The sequence below is a fragment of the Cynocephalus volans genome, chromosome 3, assembly GCF_027409185.1.
Source record: "Cynocephalus volans isolate mCynVol1 chromosome 3, mCynVol1.pri, whole genome shotgun sequence".
NCBI lineage: Eukaryota > Metazoa > Chordata > Mammalia > Dermoptera > Cynocephalidae > Cynocephalus > Cynocephalus volans.
In genome coordinates this window covers 17693661-17707395 of record NC_084462.1, presented here as the reverse complement: position 1 = coordinate 17707395, position 13735 = coordinate 17693661, and the positions used below count along the sequence as shown (strand labels likewise).

Genomic DNA, 13735 nt, shown 5'->3' with positions numbered 1-13735 from the left:
GAAAAATTGACTACATGGTCTTTTTTTCCCCTTCAATTCACCACAGATTGGTGAATAATCCATCCACAAATAAACATTGAGAACCACTGCTCTCCAACTGAGACTTAGTTAAGAATAACCATTTAAAATTAATATTAGTCTTTGATGAGCTTTAGTAATATGTAGTGTAAGAAAGATGGGCTTTCTCTTACGGACATGGAAGAAAACATGTGACATTAGTACCTCCCAGGACCAGTGTTTACAGTGTTGATGGTGCATTCCGTAGAACAGTGTTCCTCAGTGGGGGTGTCATTGGCATTTTGGGTAGGAGAGTTCTTAGTTGCATGTGATTTTCCTGCACATACAGAGTATTTAGCCTCCCCTGGCCCCCACCCACTAAATGCCACAAGTGCCCTTCAGTGCCCTTTGCTGTGACATCCAGATCTCCCTTACTCCTCTCCCCACAACACACAGTGCCCTGAGTGGGAACCAGGCAGCTTTTAAAATTCTTCTCCAACTCAGTTTTTCACCTGGGTGTTTGTGTATGCGTTATGTGTGTATGCACGGGTGTGTGTGTGCATGGTCCTTTTTTTCTTCAGTCATTACACACACAGAAAAGTGATGTGGATCTGATGAGAACAAAGCTTCGGCGATTAGAAGAGGAAAATAACAGAAAGGATCGGCAGATAGAACAGCTTTTGGATCCAAGTCAAGTAAGTTCCTGGCCCTTCATGGTGGGCTCCTGCCTATAGGCATCGACAGACAAGGAAGGGAGAGCCTAAACTGGTTGCATGTTGTCTTCATGTCTCAATCTGCTTACCACAGGGCCCAGATTTTGTTCGGACTCTGGCAGAGAAAAGATCTGATACTGGTTGGGTGAGTATAGTTTCCAGCACGACAGAGAGCCTTCCACCAAGATCTAAGTTAGGGACATCCACACAGTTGAGAGATGACTTTTCCCTAAAGCACTCATACAAGAAGAGTGACATGTAGAGGGCAGGGCAAGGGCTCAGAGCTTTCTAAAACCGTTCTCCACAGAGCTATTGGAATAACAAGAAGGTGCTTCAGGAGTTGTCAGGGGGAGTGAGAGGGAAGCTCACAGGCCTACCACAGAGGCCAAAAAATACAGAAAAAAAATAGTCACAGTCGGCGACTTCCCACTGCATACCCCCCCAAAATATATTATGCTTAACAGGTGACACTGATTTAAAACAGAAAAACAAAGCAGAAATAGAATAAAGTCCTTGATATAGATACAATACCTCTCATATACCATGCAATCATACATAACAAACTGAATGAAACAAAATGGTGGTAAATGGAGCGCTGCATGGTGAATGCTATGGCAATAAACTGTAGCAGTTGGAGAAAATGTATCACAGAAAACTTCATAGGAATCAAGGAAGTACATGTTTTAAAAAGTGAAATGCTAAAAGAAAACTGAAAGGGATACAATTTTGAAACTATTGAATACAAAAAATAAAATAACACTAATGATGGGATTAATGGATTTGATAACATAAAATTAAAATTTATGTGTGGGACATCCACACAATTGAGAGCACACATGCACACCCGTGCATACACACATAATGCCTAAATTTATGTCCCTAAGATGGAAACAGAATCACTATAATGGGAGAGAGGGAAGAATATCACTGATCAACACAAGGTTTTCTGTCCAGAATATACAAAAAATCTGTATAAATCTCTAAAAAAAAAAAAAACAGCCTGCTCTTAAACATATATATATAGAGAGAGAGAGAGAGAGATGGTACACATATATAGTATACAGGGGTACTTAAAAAAGTTCATGGAAAAATGGAATTAAAAGATAATACAAATCTTTCCATGAACTTTTTGAAGACCTCTCATATAAATATCATATATTTAATATAAATGATTAAAGCCTAGTTCTGTGCTTAGTACAGCACAAAGTAAGTACTTAAAACGTTTGTGAATGCATCAGTGGGTTTCCACAAGAAGATATTGTTTAGACAATAACAAATCGTAAACGTTGAATAGTTGTTCAGTTTGCACATGTACATGATCTTATTTGATTTTTTGTGATAAGGATTTCAATCCCCATTTTTAAAATCAGGAAACTGAGGTTAAGAGATTTACCCAAATTGGGTTCATAGTTAATGACTATAAACTCTGTGAAGGCAGAGGTGGTATCTATCTGAGTCCCCAGCATTTCACCAGCAGTACATACTTGAATGAAGAAATTATTTCAAATTAGTGTATGTAAAACTTCACACCTTAAAATAGCAAAATTACCACAAATGATCAAAACCAATATTGGCAGGGCTGAGAAAAAAACAAAACAAAACAGGTATACTGAGAACTTAGGCATTGCATTTTAAAGTTGGTCTGACCATGCAAAAACAATAATCTGTAAAACTGTACCTACCTTTTAATACTTCTCTTTTCAGACTGTGTCTTGAGAAAATAATCCAATACAAAAAGCACAGGTTATTTGTAGCTGCCCAATTTGGGAGGAAAATTGAGGAGAAGCAATTCAAGCTATCTCAAAACATTTTTGCAAAAAAAAAATTTTTAAGAGTATAAAACAGTATAGCTATTTACAGAAATATCTACCCAATTTAAATGAAGATGTAGACTTCTGTAAATAATGGATACTTTTATAGAGAAAAGGTTCTGTATTTTTGTCATTCTGATGCTGTGTGTGTGTGTATACTAAAGATAATTAAAAGTAGAATTCCTAGATCATAAGATATGTACAGTAGTCATTTTAATACCTGTGGCCAAATTGTCTTTCAAAACAGCTGTGCCCTGTGATTGAACATTTCTATTTTACATTATCTACTCTCAAAAAGCATTGGCAGGTGTTCACAAGGAGGCCTGGCCAAGGATTTCTATTGAAGAATTGATTATAAATAGCAAAAAAATGGTTACAGCTAAAATATCTATCAAAGGAGAATGAATAAGTATATGTGGTATGTTCACACTATGGAAGAATAATGTAGATATTTAGTAACTAGTAGGGATAGATCACCAAGAGGGTTTGTTGAGTGAAAAAAACAAGTTGCGGAATGATATGTATGGCAGCATCCCGTTCCTGTAAAAACAGCAAAGTGCCATAATTCCAGTGGGGTATAGACATGCATCTAGTAAGTTGTAGAAGGGTGCACAGCACGTTGCTGATAGGATTTAGTTGAGTGAGGAGGAGAATGGCAAGGTCCAAGAGATTTTAGCTCATATATAATGTCTTAATTCTTTTTACAAAAAAATGTATTCATATAATACAAGTGTAATTTAAAGTTACTTTATATTTCAGTTAAAAGGTTATTTGTCTATTCTAAAGGAAAGGATGTTCTTTAAGGAATATATAATATAACATCCCAAAATGAGATATTAACAGAAAAAGAAGTAATGAGACCAGTGGAGCAGTTCTTCCTTCCCCAGACGGAAGCACAGTGTCTCTTCGAGACCTTTCCAGGGCTCTGTCTCCATCAGCCCTGCTCACTCGCACGTGAAGACCATGAACTGACTTGTCATGGGGTGGGTTAGGATTAGTGGTTTTGACATCTAGTGGTGGTGGTGGCTTCGTTTACTTAAAGTAACCAAGGTGCATCCTGCCCATTATCCCAAGTGTGCAGTGTGTTGGAGAGGAGACTCTGCCTTGCAGTGTGCAGTGGCCACCTGCTGCCAATGAGCTCCAACAGGGTGTCTTTCTCCACTTGTTCACTCACTCAGCTTTACACAGTGAGTGAGCAAGCCAGAGGGTCCCCTTCTCTCTTCCTTGAGCCTATAGTCTCCAGGAGAAGACACGATGAAGTAAGGAGGACAGTTATATGTGAAAGTGCTCTGGGAGGGAGCAAGTGCAGAGTGCTGTGGCATCAGCCAGCGGAGGACAGCCACCCCCGCCCAGGGACCAGTACAGCTGAGTCTTCAGAGGGAGAGTGGGAGGCTGCGGACCGTGGAAGTGGTCAAACTTGATGTGGTGGCGTTCTATTGGCAGGTCATTAATGGGCTGAAACAGAGGATTCTCAAGCTGGAACAGCAGTGCAAGGAGAAGGACAATACTATCAAGTACGGAGCTGTCGTTGGGCTGGGACTGCTGGCTGGAGGGGGCTACAGGGGTACTTGGGCCTGGCCCACCCCAAGCCAGCTGGAACTGGCACCCTCACTCCTGTCTTTCACTTCCATGTTAGCACTTGCTGTGCTTTCTCAGACCACAGCTTTAGTTCCCACACACCAACCCCTGTCCTGTGTTCCTATTCCCACCCCAAAAAAGAAGGTAAATATTAGCTGCCTCTTTTTCTTTTTTTTTGTATTATTTGCTTTGCCTCCAAATTTCATTAAGAAACAATGTTTTCCTTCCACTTATTATATTTAAGAAATGCTTTCTCCTCTTAGTGTTCTGTGAATCACTTTGTATTTCCAATATGAATTTTTTAGGTCTTGATACAAGCTCTTCCTACTTGGACGTCTCCCATAGCTACTTCTCAGTTGTGCACTGTCCTTGTGCTATATTGTTGCTTTAGCTACACACATTTCTCTACTTGTTTTTCTTCTCTACCTGTCTTTTTAGTGTGAAGGTATAGTCTTTCTTGGCTGTTTATTTAAGGAAAACTGAGGTTCTACTGTCTATCGCCTCGTGTCTCCTATTCCTACAACAGTTCTCCCCCTTGTTTCTTGCTGAGTCTTGTCAACTTGAAATAAATTTGATTATTTACTGATTTCTTCTGTGTTTCAGAGTGCTGAATTCTGTGACTTTACTTTCATTTCTCTGTTAGTGCCTTTTATCTCAAGTCCATTATATGTTGAGAACAAGGTGACAGCATGACAATATAAGGGGATAAAATGATTCTCTTTTCTTTACAAAACTAGTATTCTCCCACCTACCCGCAAAGATTGTTTGTCCTCTAAACTCTGAGGTCTTTCTTCACCATTAATCCTATTTTTTAAAGACAACAACTTGTTTAGAGAAGATTGTCTTGAGAGAGTCTGTGTACTCACCTTGGGAAGTGGCTGGTCTAACAAGGGACACTTTCTTGTGTAAGGAATTCTCCTGTCAATCCTGGAACAAGTCATTTGTTTCAAGACCACAGGCCATCTGAGGGCCAACTAGGTTTTTTCTTTCCCATCCCACTTCCCTTCCAAAGCCATTCCTTATCTGGATGATCTGGGAAACCCTCTTCCTCTTGCCATGTCCCCTGGGAATGCTGGCATTGCCATATTAACTCTGAGCTTGGGTTTTCAGCAAACTCCAGACTGATATAAAGACCACCAACTTGGAAGAGATGAGGATTGCCATGGAGATGTACTACGAGGAGGTGCGTGCCATCCTGAGCCATGTCGAAGGGGAAGGGTGGTCATCGGGTGTGAAGGGAGAGTTCACTGCTGACCTGGGTGAGGACTGAGCCCAGGCAGTGACCCGGGGCTCTACTCCTGGGAGCCTGCTCTCCTGTTTCAGCTTGACTTTAAATGAATCCCAGCAGCTTAGTTTTTACTTCCTGCCACTAGGCGGTGATCAGGAATCTGATTAGGGTTTTTTCAGGTCGACTTCGTGCTTATTTTGTATTTTTAATGCATTTTAATTTGGCATTTACAGATTCATCGTCTCCAGTCTCTCTTGCCAAGTTCTGAAGCTACAGGAAAGAAGTATGATAATCTGTTTGAGAGCCATGTTTCATGTTGCCTTCATGTTACTGAAAATACCCTGAAAGCAGTGTAGTCGTTACATGGAAAAGGCATATACATCCCTTAACTTGTAGCAGTGCCAGCACCTATACCTGTTTTGCTAATGGTTAGATTTGATATGTATCCCTTTGGGCTCTATACAGATGTGCCCTTATAATTACTGCTTGTCGACAGCTGATACATGCTCAGAGCTCCATGTATTAATATATATATATATATTACATAGCAGCTTCTAGCTTAGAATTAGAAAATGCTATTTTTCAAAGCATATCTATCTTATTAGGAAGACATTTAATGCATGTATGAGTTAATTTTGCCACTTAAAAAAGTTTTTCAAATAAGTTTATTAGGAGAGACACCATGGTTCTCCTCATCTTGTATATTTCTCCTATCCCTTTATCAAATGATGTGATATCAAGTCTTTAATGGATTAAGGAGGGATGATCCCTTATCATAGATTTGGTCATATCACTGCCCTCTGCAGTAAACTACCACCATCTAGGGAGTGCTTACACTGTGCCGGGCATGGTCTTCCCTTCTTTCTTTTACCCCTAGTGGCTTAAAACAGTGGTTGGAAAGCTTTTTCTGTAAAGGGCTAGATAATAAATGCAGTCAGTTCTCGTTATTTGCTGTAGTTATATCTGTAAAGTCTCCGTGAACACTAAATTAACAAATACTAAGCTGTTGCCATTGCTCCCAGGGGGAGTACAGGGTTAGGTTCCCTCAAGCCTCGGCTCATAACATTTTTTCAACCAGTCAATATATAACCTCGTTCATTTGTGGTCTGTGTAAGGACACCCTATTTAATATATACTGTTGATTCTTTAACGTTGAACTCACAGCCAACAGCTGTATAATTTATGCCTGGACAAAGATTATGTAACACACATTTTCTCCATAAGGCACATCATAACCTTCCTGGTCTTAAAAACACCAGAGAGCACTTCAGCACTGTACTCGGGGGCCATTCTAAACAGCAAAATCACCAACAAAGAGCATAAAAATGTGGAAATTGTGGCACTCAGTAGACTGCAAAAAGGTTTACAATATGAGAACTAAAACAGGGAGGCAGAGTATAACCTGATATTAATCACTGGTTACAATTAAATACAACATTTTATTATACAGGTTTACTAACGATAAGAATGGAATACTGTTTCAGGGGTTAACATTTTGCTTATTTGAGGTTCAAAATTAGTATTCCCTATTCGACTGCAAATACTCACCTGCAAAAACAACTCTGAGCTAACAGACCAGACAGAAACAGACTGTGATGTGCCTACCCCTCGTTTAAAACATTTATTAAGCTAGTTTAGAAGTCCAAACCTCAGCCTCTTGGTTTGGTTGTTCCTAGGACTCCGGGGGAGAAGAAGATGGGCGTTAAAAGGCAGAAAAAAATGAGCAGTACTCTCCTGAACTTGTCTCAGAGTGTTCAGGAGCTTACAGAAGAGAACCAGAGCTTGAAAGAAGACCTGGACCGTGTGCTAAGCAACTCCCCTACCATCTCCAAAATAAAGGGTATCTTCCTGAAAACCATTCAAAGAGGGAAACACAAGGACAGAGGTCATGTCTCTTGTTCTATAAGGGAAGATGCAGGGCAGCTTCCAGGGGGAGCCCTAGCCTGATAAAAGATGTCAATGGCCCTTCCTCCATTCAACCATGAAGACCCTACTTCAGGAGCCACAGATGCAAATGTGTACTGTTAGGCAGTCTATTCCAGAATGTAATGAGCACCTACTGCATACCGAGCAGCATTCTAGGCCCTAGAGATATAGTGAACCAAAGCAGAGAGGGGTCAACAGTCACACACATGGCAGGTGGTGATGAGTGCTATGGAGAGAAATAAAGGAGGGAAGACAGCAAGCCCTGGGGTGGGACGGGCAGTGGTGTGCAGCCTCACCTAGGGTCATCAGAAGGCTTCATTGAGACAGAGACAGCTGAGCATGACCTGAAAGGTGAGGGCCAGCTGTGCAGAGAGCTTGGGGAGCAGTAAGTGCAGAGGACCTGAAAGAAGGCCGGCATGGCAGCCTGGGGAAGCAGTGGGAGAAGAGTTGGTGGTGAAGACATAGAGCTTAGCCCCGAGTGCAGTGCACACATGGCAGGGTTGAGCAGAGCACTGAGGAGTCTGCGTTGTTTCCCGAGGACCCCTGGCTTTTGTGTGGAGAATGGACTGTGTGTAGAAAAGGAAGGTTTCAGCACTTGTCTTAGTAAGGATGCGGTGGCTGGGGTGGGGTAGCATCAGAAGTGGTGAGAGGTGGTCAGGTTCTGGTGCATTTTGAAAGTGGAGCTTACAGGAAGTGCAGAGAGTAGGTAAAGCCTACAAGAGAGGGAGTCAGGTTGTGAGGTTTTTGGCAGGCAAATAAAAGAACAGAGATGCCATTTCCTGAAATGGGGAAGACAGAGTGGGGCAGGTTTGCGGGGAAAGGGACATGTGAGGTCTGAGGTTCGTGGAGTGGAGGCTGGGCAGTGGGACGTGTCAGTGGAGCTCAGGGCAGAGCCAGGGCTGGAGCACTGACATGCTGGCCATCAGCACACAGATGAAACTGAGAGAGCTAACCTGGCCGGTGAGTGTTAGTGGAGGAGAGGAGCAGGGACTGAGACCTGAACTCGGGTGGCATTTAGAAGGTGGGGAGGTGAGGGTGGGCCAGCAAAGCTTGTGAGACGAGTGGCTGGGGAGGGAGCTGGGAAAGCCTGGCGTATGGGGCAGCCTGAAAGCAAGTGAAGGAAGGAGGGCAGGCAGATGTGCAGGGGGACCTGGGAAGGTGAGGACTGAGCTTCGGATTTGGCAAAGTGAAAATCATTGGTGACCTTGATAAGAACCATCTTAATGGACTGGTAAGGTCAAACAAAGCCTGATTGGGGTAGAATCAGGAAAGAATGTCCTACTAAGACACTTGGAGACTGTTAGTATTGATAACTCTTTACAGTCAAGGGAACAGAAAAATCTTCCAGTGATGAGGAAAGCCCTTGGATGGCATGACTGTGCCCGATGTGGGCCTTGTGGCTTTGCTGGTAGCTCCACAAGCTCCTCCGTCCTGAAAGGGAAAGCTATCAGGCTGTACCTGAGAAGGGTGGTCTGGGCTAAAGGGTGCCATTGGGATGGTCTTTCTGAAAACCCATTGCTTCCATTAGGTTACACAGAGTGGAGCAAGCCCAGGCTGCTGAGACGCATTGCAGAGCTGGAGAAGGTGAGTGGGTGGCACAGCATCAGCCCGTTATTCAGAACCTCCCTGTGCCCAAAGAGCAGCTGGGGCTCTTACACCTTGGGGGACGCAGACTTAGGGAGTGAGAGGCCACACTGAACATGTAAAGAGAGCTCTCCAGCAGACAGCACAAGTTCAAACCGGAGAGCATAGACACGACCTGAGGGTGTGCCCTTCCTGGCCTCGTTTGGCAGATGCAAAGCCGTGGTCACGCAGCACACATCTTTGGATCCGTGATCCTAGAGCCTTCAGCATTGCAGCCTGAACAGACGTTATGGGCTCTTCGTGGCCAATCGTGTATCAGACTGCTTTTTTCACCACTTGTGTAATATTTGAATTTGCTGAAAATCTATGTTCATTCGCATGTTGCCAGCCAGAAAATTTGGGAAATTATCATTTTCTCATATCCCCCATGTGAATTTGCAAACTAGGAATCGATCTGATTCTACTGGAATTGGTCATAAGTATCAATACCGTTATATTTTAAATATCAAGTTAGAGTTGTCTCTGTTGTTTGGCTAAGCAGAGTAAACCTAGAGGGGAAAGCATATTAAAAAAATAATTTCACGTATTTACAAAGTAGAAAATTTACGAAGTCTTTATAAATTGTGGATTTTTTAAAATAAAGCTTGTTAGGAAATAAGGAGCCCAGAGATGGTTCAGAGTACGGAGGGGAAGCACTTCTATAGGCTAAGGGAGATGGTGCCAGGCGTGGAAAGCCTAGAAGTGCTCAGCATCAGTTTGCTGCAGAACTGGGATATAATTTACAATTGAAAGCATAATGGTTGAAAATTTCAGAAATTCTAGGGAAATAATAGGGCAAATGAGCACAGTGGAAAGTAGTTTCTGAATTTGCCTCCCCCTTGTGCCCTCTTTCTCTATCGATGGCTTTTTTGCCCCTGCCCCAGCTGGGGCCCGCGCTCTCCCCACTTCTGATTAAAGGGAATTTTAAGTAGATTAATTTAATTCTTTTCCAGTAGAATTGTGCCCAATCAGCGTCTCCCAGATAACTCAGGTCACCCAGTAGAGCTTCTCCCCCACCCCTGCTGGAGACCAGTTTCCCTTTGGTTCATTGTCTCTTTTCTGGGTTTCATAAATGGAAAGTAAAAATAAGAAATAACCTCTAACAAATGCCTGTGTTACTTCCAGAAAATAAGTTCAATGGAGAGCTCAAAATCACAGGCTTCAGAACTGGTCGAACCAATTCCCCTGGCTCATTCTGCATCCGACTCCACAGTGCACAAACAGCCACAATCGGAGGACCACGAGCGTCTCCAGGGGGCGGTGAGAAACCTGAAGGGAGAGCGGAAGGCCCTGCAGACTCAGCTGCTGGAGAAAGAGTAGGTGCTCTTTTTTTTTTTTTTTTTAAAGATGACCGGTAAGGGGATCTTAACCCTTGACTTGGTGTTGTCAGCACCACGCTCAGCCAGTGAGCGAACCGGCCATCCGTATATGAGATCCGAACCCGGGGCCTTGGTGTTCTCAGCACCACACTCTCCCGAGTGAGCCACGGGCCGGCCCGAGAGTAGGTGCTCCTGATACCCATCAGCCTCCTCCAGTGAGGGAGTTCTCTCTTGCCATGGAAATACATCGTTTCTAGGGTTAAGCTGCTGTAAACTTGGGAAAATGCTCAGCACATAGCAGTTACTGCATAAATATTTTTATGTAATTCTAAAACTTCTTATATTTTGGTTGTGAAATAAAGGCATCTGTAGTCGTAAAAAGAAGACACTACCGGACCATATTGTATCATGAAAAGAATGGGGGAGGATTGAAGAGTGCCATTTAAATCCCTTTACACTGAGTCCAGAGGGATTTCCAAATTTTTTACTAGAGAAAAGTTTACTTTCATTGCTTTGTGTGAAATCAATTAGATCTTATACAGAGTGGTTTTAAAATCCAATAATATGTTTATGGCATCTGATCTATATATCATAAGACATAAATGCTGTAAAATATTCAGTGTAACCCTAAGAGTTGGAAAGGCAATGCCTCACAGTCTCTTCTGTGGTTTCATGACCTGTAGGCCATTTAAAAGGCAGCCAGGCTCCTATCTCCCTGCTGGTTGCTTGTGGCATCCCTAAGCCCAGCTCTGTCATGAGTGCACTAACTCCATGCATCATCTGAGATGATGTTTATCTCTCTAGTTTGCAAGAACTGTAGTATCTTTGCTATTCAGAGTGGTCTGTGGAGCCAGTAGCGCCAGCATCGTGGGGGCTGGTTAGAAATGCAGGATCTCAGCCCCTGGTTCACCTGGGAGCTGGTCAGAAATGCAGGACCTCAGGACCTGGTTCAACTGGGACCTGATTAGAAATGCAGGATCTCAAGCCCTAGCATACCTGGGAGCTGATTAGAAACACAAGATCTCAGTCCTGCCCTACACCCTCTGAATTGTACTCTGTATCTAATGAGATCTCCAAGTGATCTGTGTGTTCATTAGGGTCTAAGAAGAACTCTACTAGATGTCTTCCAGCCTAATAAGTTCTCTGTCACCTTCCTTCATACTCCACTGTCCTTTCACCTCCAATGAAAGTCTCATAGTGCATTTTTATGAATGATAGGCTCATTGTAAAAAAATTAGTATTTCCTTAAAAGCTTTTAAATTAAGCTAGTCATTTTAAAAGGTAAATAATCTCTGGGATTAGATTTTAAGCTATCTGACATGATAATAGCTACCATTTATTGACCCCTCAGTATGTTACAGGCACTCTGCTACACACTCAAGCAGTTTTATCTTATTTAATGTGGAGATTAATAGGGACTTTGAAAAGTTAGGTAACACAGACAGTAAGCAGTCCATCTGTGGTTCATACAGAGGTCTTGTTCTAAAGCCAAGGTCTTGTTTGTGGCCACTTTGCCACACATGGGACACAAGAAAACCCATCTGGGAGCAGTTCAGCTGTGTATGCCTGGGTCACCCTCCTTGTCCTCAGTCCCAGCACAGTCAGCGCCACAGTCCAGAGCAGGCTCCTTCCCTGTGCCAGACCCTACATCTGCCTTCAGCACACTCATGGCAGGTACAGGAACATGCTGAAATGTGTGACCATTGGATTGATGCCTCTGCCATTAGACTGTGAGGCCAGACATGACAGGACCTTGTCTGGTGTTATGTTGATCCCCAGCACGTGACAGTCCCTTGCACACTGTAGGTGCTCAATACATGTCTGAGTGACTGAGGGACTGGCTGATGGGGAGTCAGGACCCCAGGTCTGTTCTTTGTCTGTGTGATTAGAAATAAGGGTCTTTCTTGACCCTTCTTCCCTGTGGTCCATTGTCCTAAGGTAGGAAGTGGAACCACAATTTTTCTGAAACGTTTTCCTGCTCTGTAACAATCTTTCATCTTAACGAATACTGAAATGTCTCTGATTCTGTGTATTCAGTTTGGAAGTACAGCAGCTACTGCAGACAAAAGCTGATTTGGAGAAGGAGCTGGAGAATGTGAGGGAAGGTGAGAAGGAGAGAAGACAGCGAGAGGAGGCTTTGAAGTAAGTGAACTGAGAGTTAGAGCTTTTAAAGAGAATCTACCCAATTCCAACTCTTCTTGCTTCTACATGCTACCCCCCACCCCCATCAGTTCTCAACACAGCTCCTCTTCCTAAAATCTGTCAGTTACCCTCAGAGTAAAAACTCCCACTCTGGAGAAGGCTCTTCGTGATCCGGCCAGTGTTTGCCTCTTTGGCATTATGGCCAACTCCCCTACGTGCATCCTCCGCTCCGGTTATGCCCCCCGTGTGCAGCTTCAGAGTGCACCGTGATTTCATGCCCTGTGCTTGTCTCTGGTCAGGACGACCAAGGTGTCAGTTACCTCCTCAGGAAGGTGCCTCTATGCTCCTTCCTAACAGCACTACTCACAAGAGCCAGGTAGTGGAAATGACCCAAGTGTCCCTCAGCTGATGAGTGGATGAACAAACTGAGGTCTCTGCAGACAAAGGAATGAAAAGGAAGGGAGCACTGACACATGTGACAACGTGGATGGACCTCAAAGACATGCCCAGTGACAGAAGCCAGTCACAAAGGACCCCATATTGTAGGATTCTGTTTATATGAAATGTCTGGAATAGGCAAAATCCGTAGAGACAGAAAGTAGATGAGAGGTTACCAAGGGCTGGCGGAGTGGGGTAGACAGTGACTGCCAAAGGTGTGGGGTTTCCTTTTGAGGTGGTGGAAATGTTCTGGGATTAGATAGTGGTGATCATTGCACAACAGTGTGAATATACTAAAAAACACTTGATTGTACACTTTAAAATAGTGAGCTTTATGTTATGAATTTTATCTCAATTTTTTAAAATGCAGGAAAAAACTAGAAATATGAGCAGAAATATTTAGCACTCAGAATAATTAGTAAGACAAAGATTACTGGAATAAATTAAACATTTTATTTTCAGGAAAAATGTGACTAAATTTTGACAAGCCTAAAATGAAACTAAATCAGAAAGTGCAAGTATGGGGAAATGAATTACTTTTACTTTGCCTTTCGTGTCTGTAGTAAGGACATAAGTTGTCATTTCTTCCATTCATTGTTTATTAAAAGCCCAAATGATACCTACCTGTTACACTTTCCTCTGTGTAACCGAGATGGAAAAAAGAGAAAGAAAGAATTCATTCAAAGTACCATCAATGAGGCCTGGAGGGACTGCCGCCCATCAGGGAAGCAGCAGCCTCTGGAGGGACTGATGCCCATCAGGGGAGCAGCCCTGATTCAAAATCACCCTTTCTTTTTATTGACAAGACAAGGAAGTCTCACAAGAAAAATCAGTTGATTCAATCATTAAAGAAGGACATAAAAACAGGCAGTTTAAAACTTGTAACAGGGTCGACCCCGTGGCGCACTTGGGAGAGTGCGGCGTTGGGAGCGCGGCGACGCTCCCGCCGTGGGTTCGGAT

The 13735-nt window shown here is 43.1% G+C and overlaps 1 protein-coding gene across 9 annotated transcripts in view; it reads left to right on the top strand.

Annotated features, from left to right (window-relative positions):
• The window catches only part of IQCE (IQ motif containing E), a 60577-nt gene that overhangs the window by 24362 nt on the left and 22480 nt on the right, over positions 1-13735 (top strand). For 5 of the 9 annotated variants that reach the window (XM_063089370.1, XM_063089371.1, XM_063089369.1 and 2 more), the window contains 9 exons: positions 579-692; positions 805-855; positions 3965-4035; positions 5210-5282; positions 5561-5610; positions 7004-7167; positions 8782-8837; positions 10002-10192; positions 12233-12337. In XM_063089370.1, the coding sequence (XP_062945440.1) occupies positions 579-692; positions 805-855; positions 3965-4035; positions 5210-5282; positions 5561-5610; positions 7004-7167; positions 8782-8837; positions 10002-10192; positions 12233-12337 (875 nt within the window). The remainder of the gene's footprint in view (positions 1-578; positions 693-804; positions 856-3964; positions 4036-5209; positions 5283-5560; positions 5611-7003; positions 7168-8781; positions 8838-10001; positions 10193-12232; positions 12338-13735) is intronic. The other 4 variants (XM_063089366.1, XM_063089367.1, XM_063089368.1 and 1 more) reach the window with 4 other exon arrangements.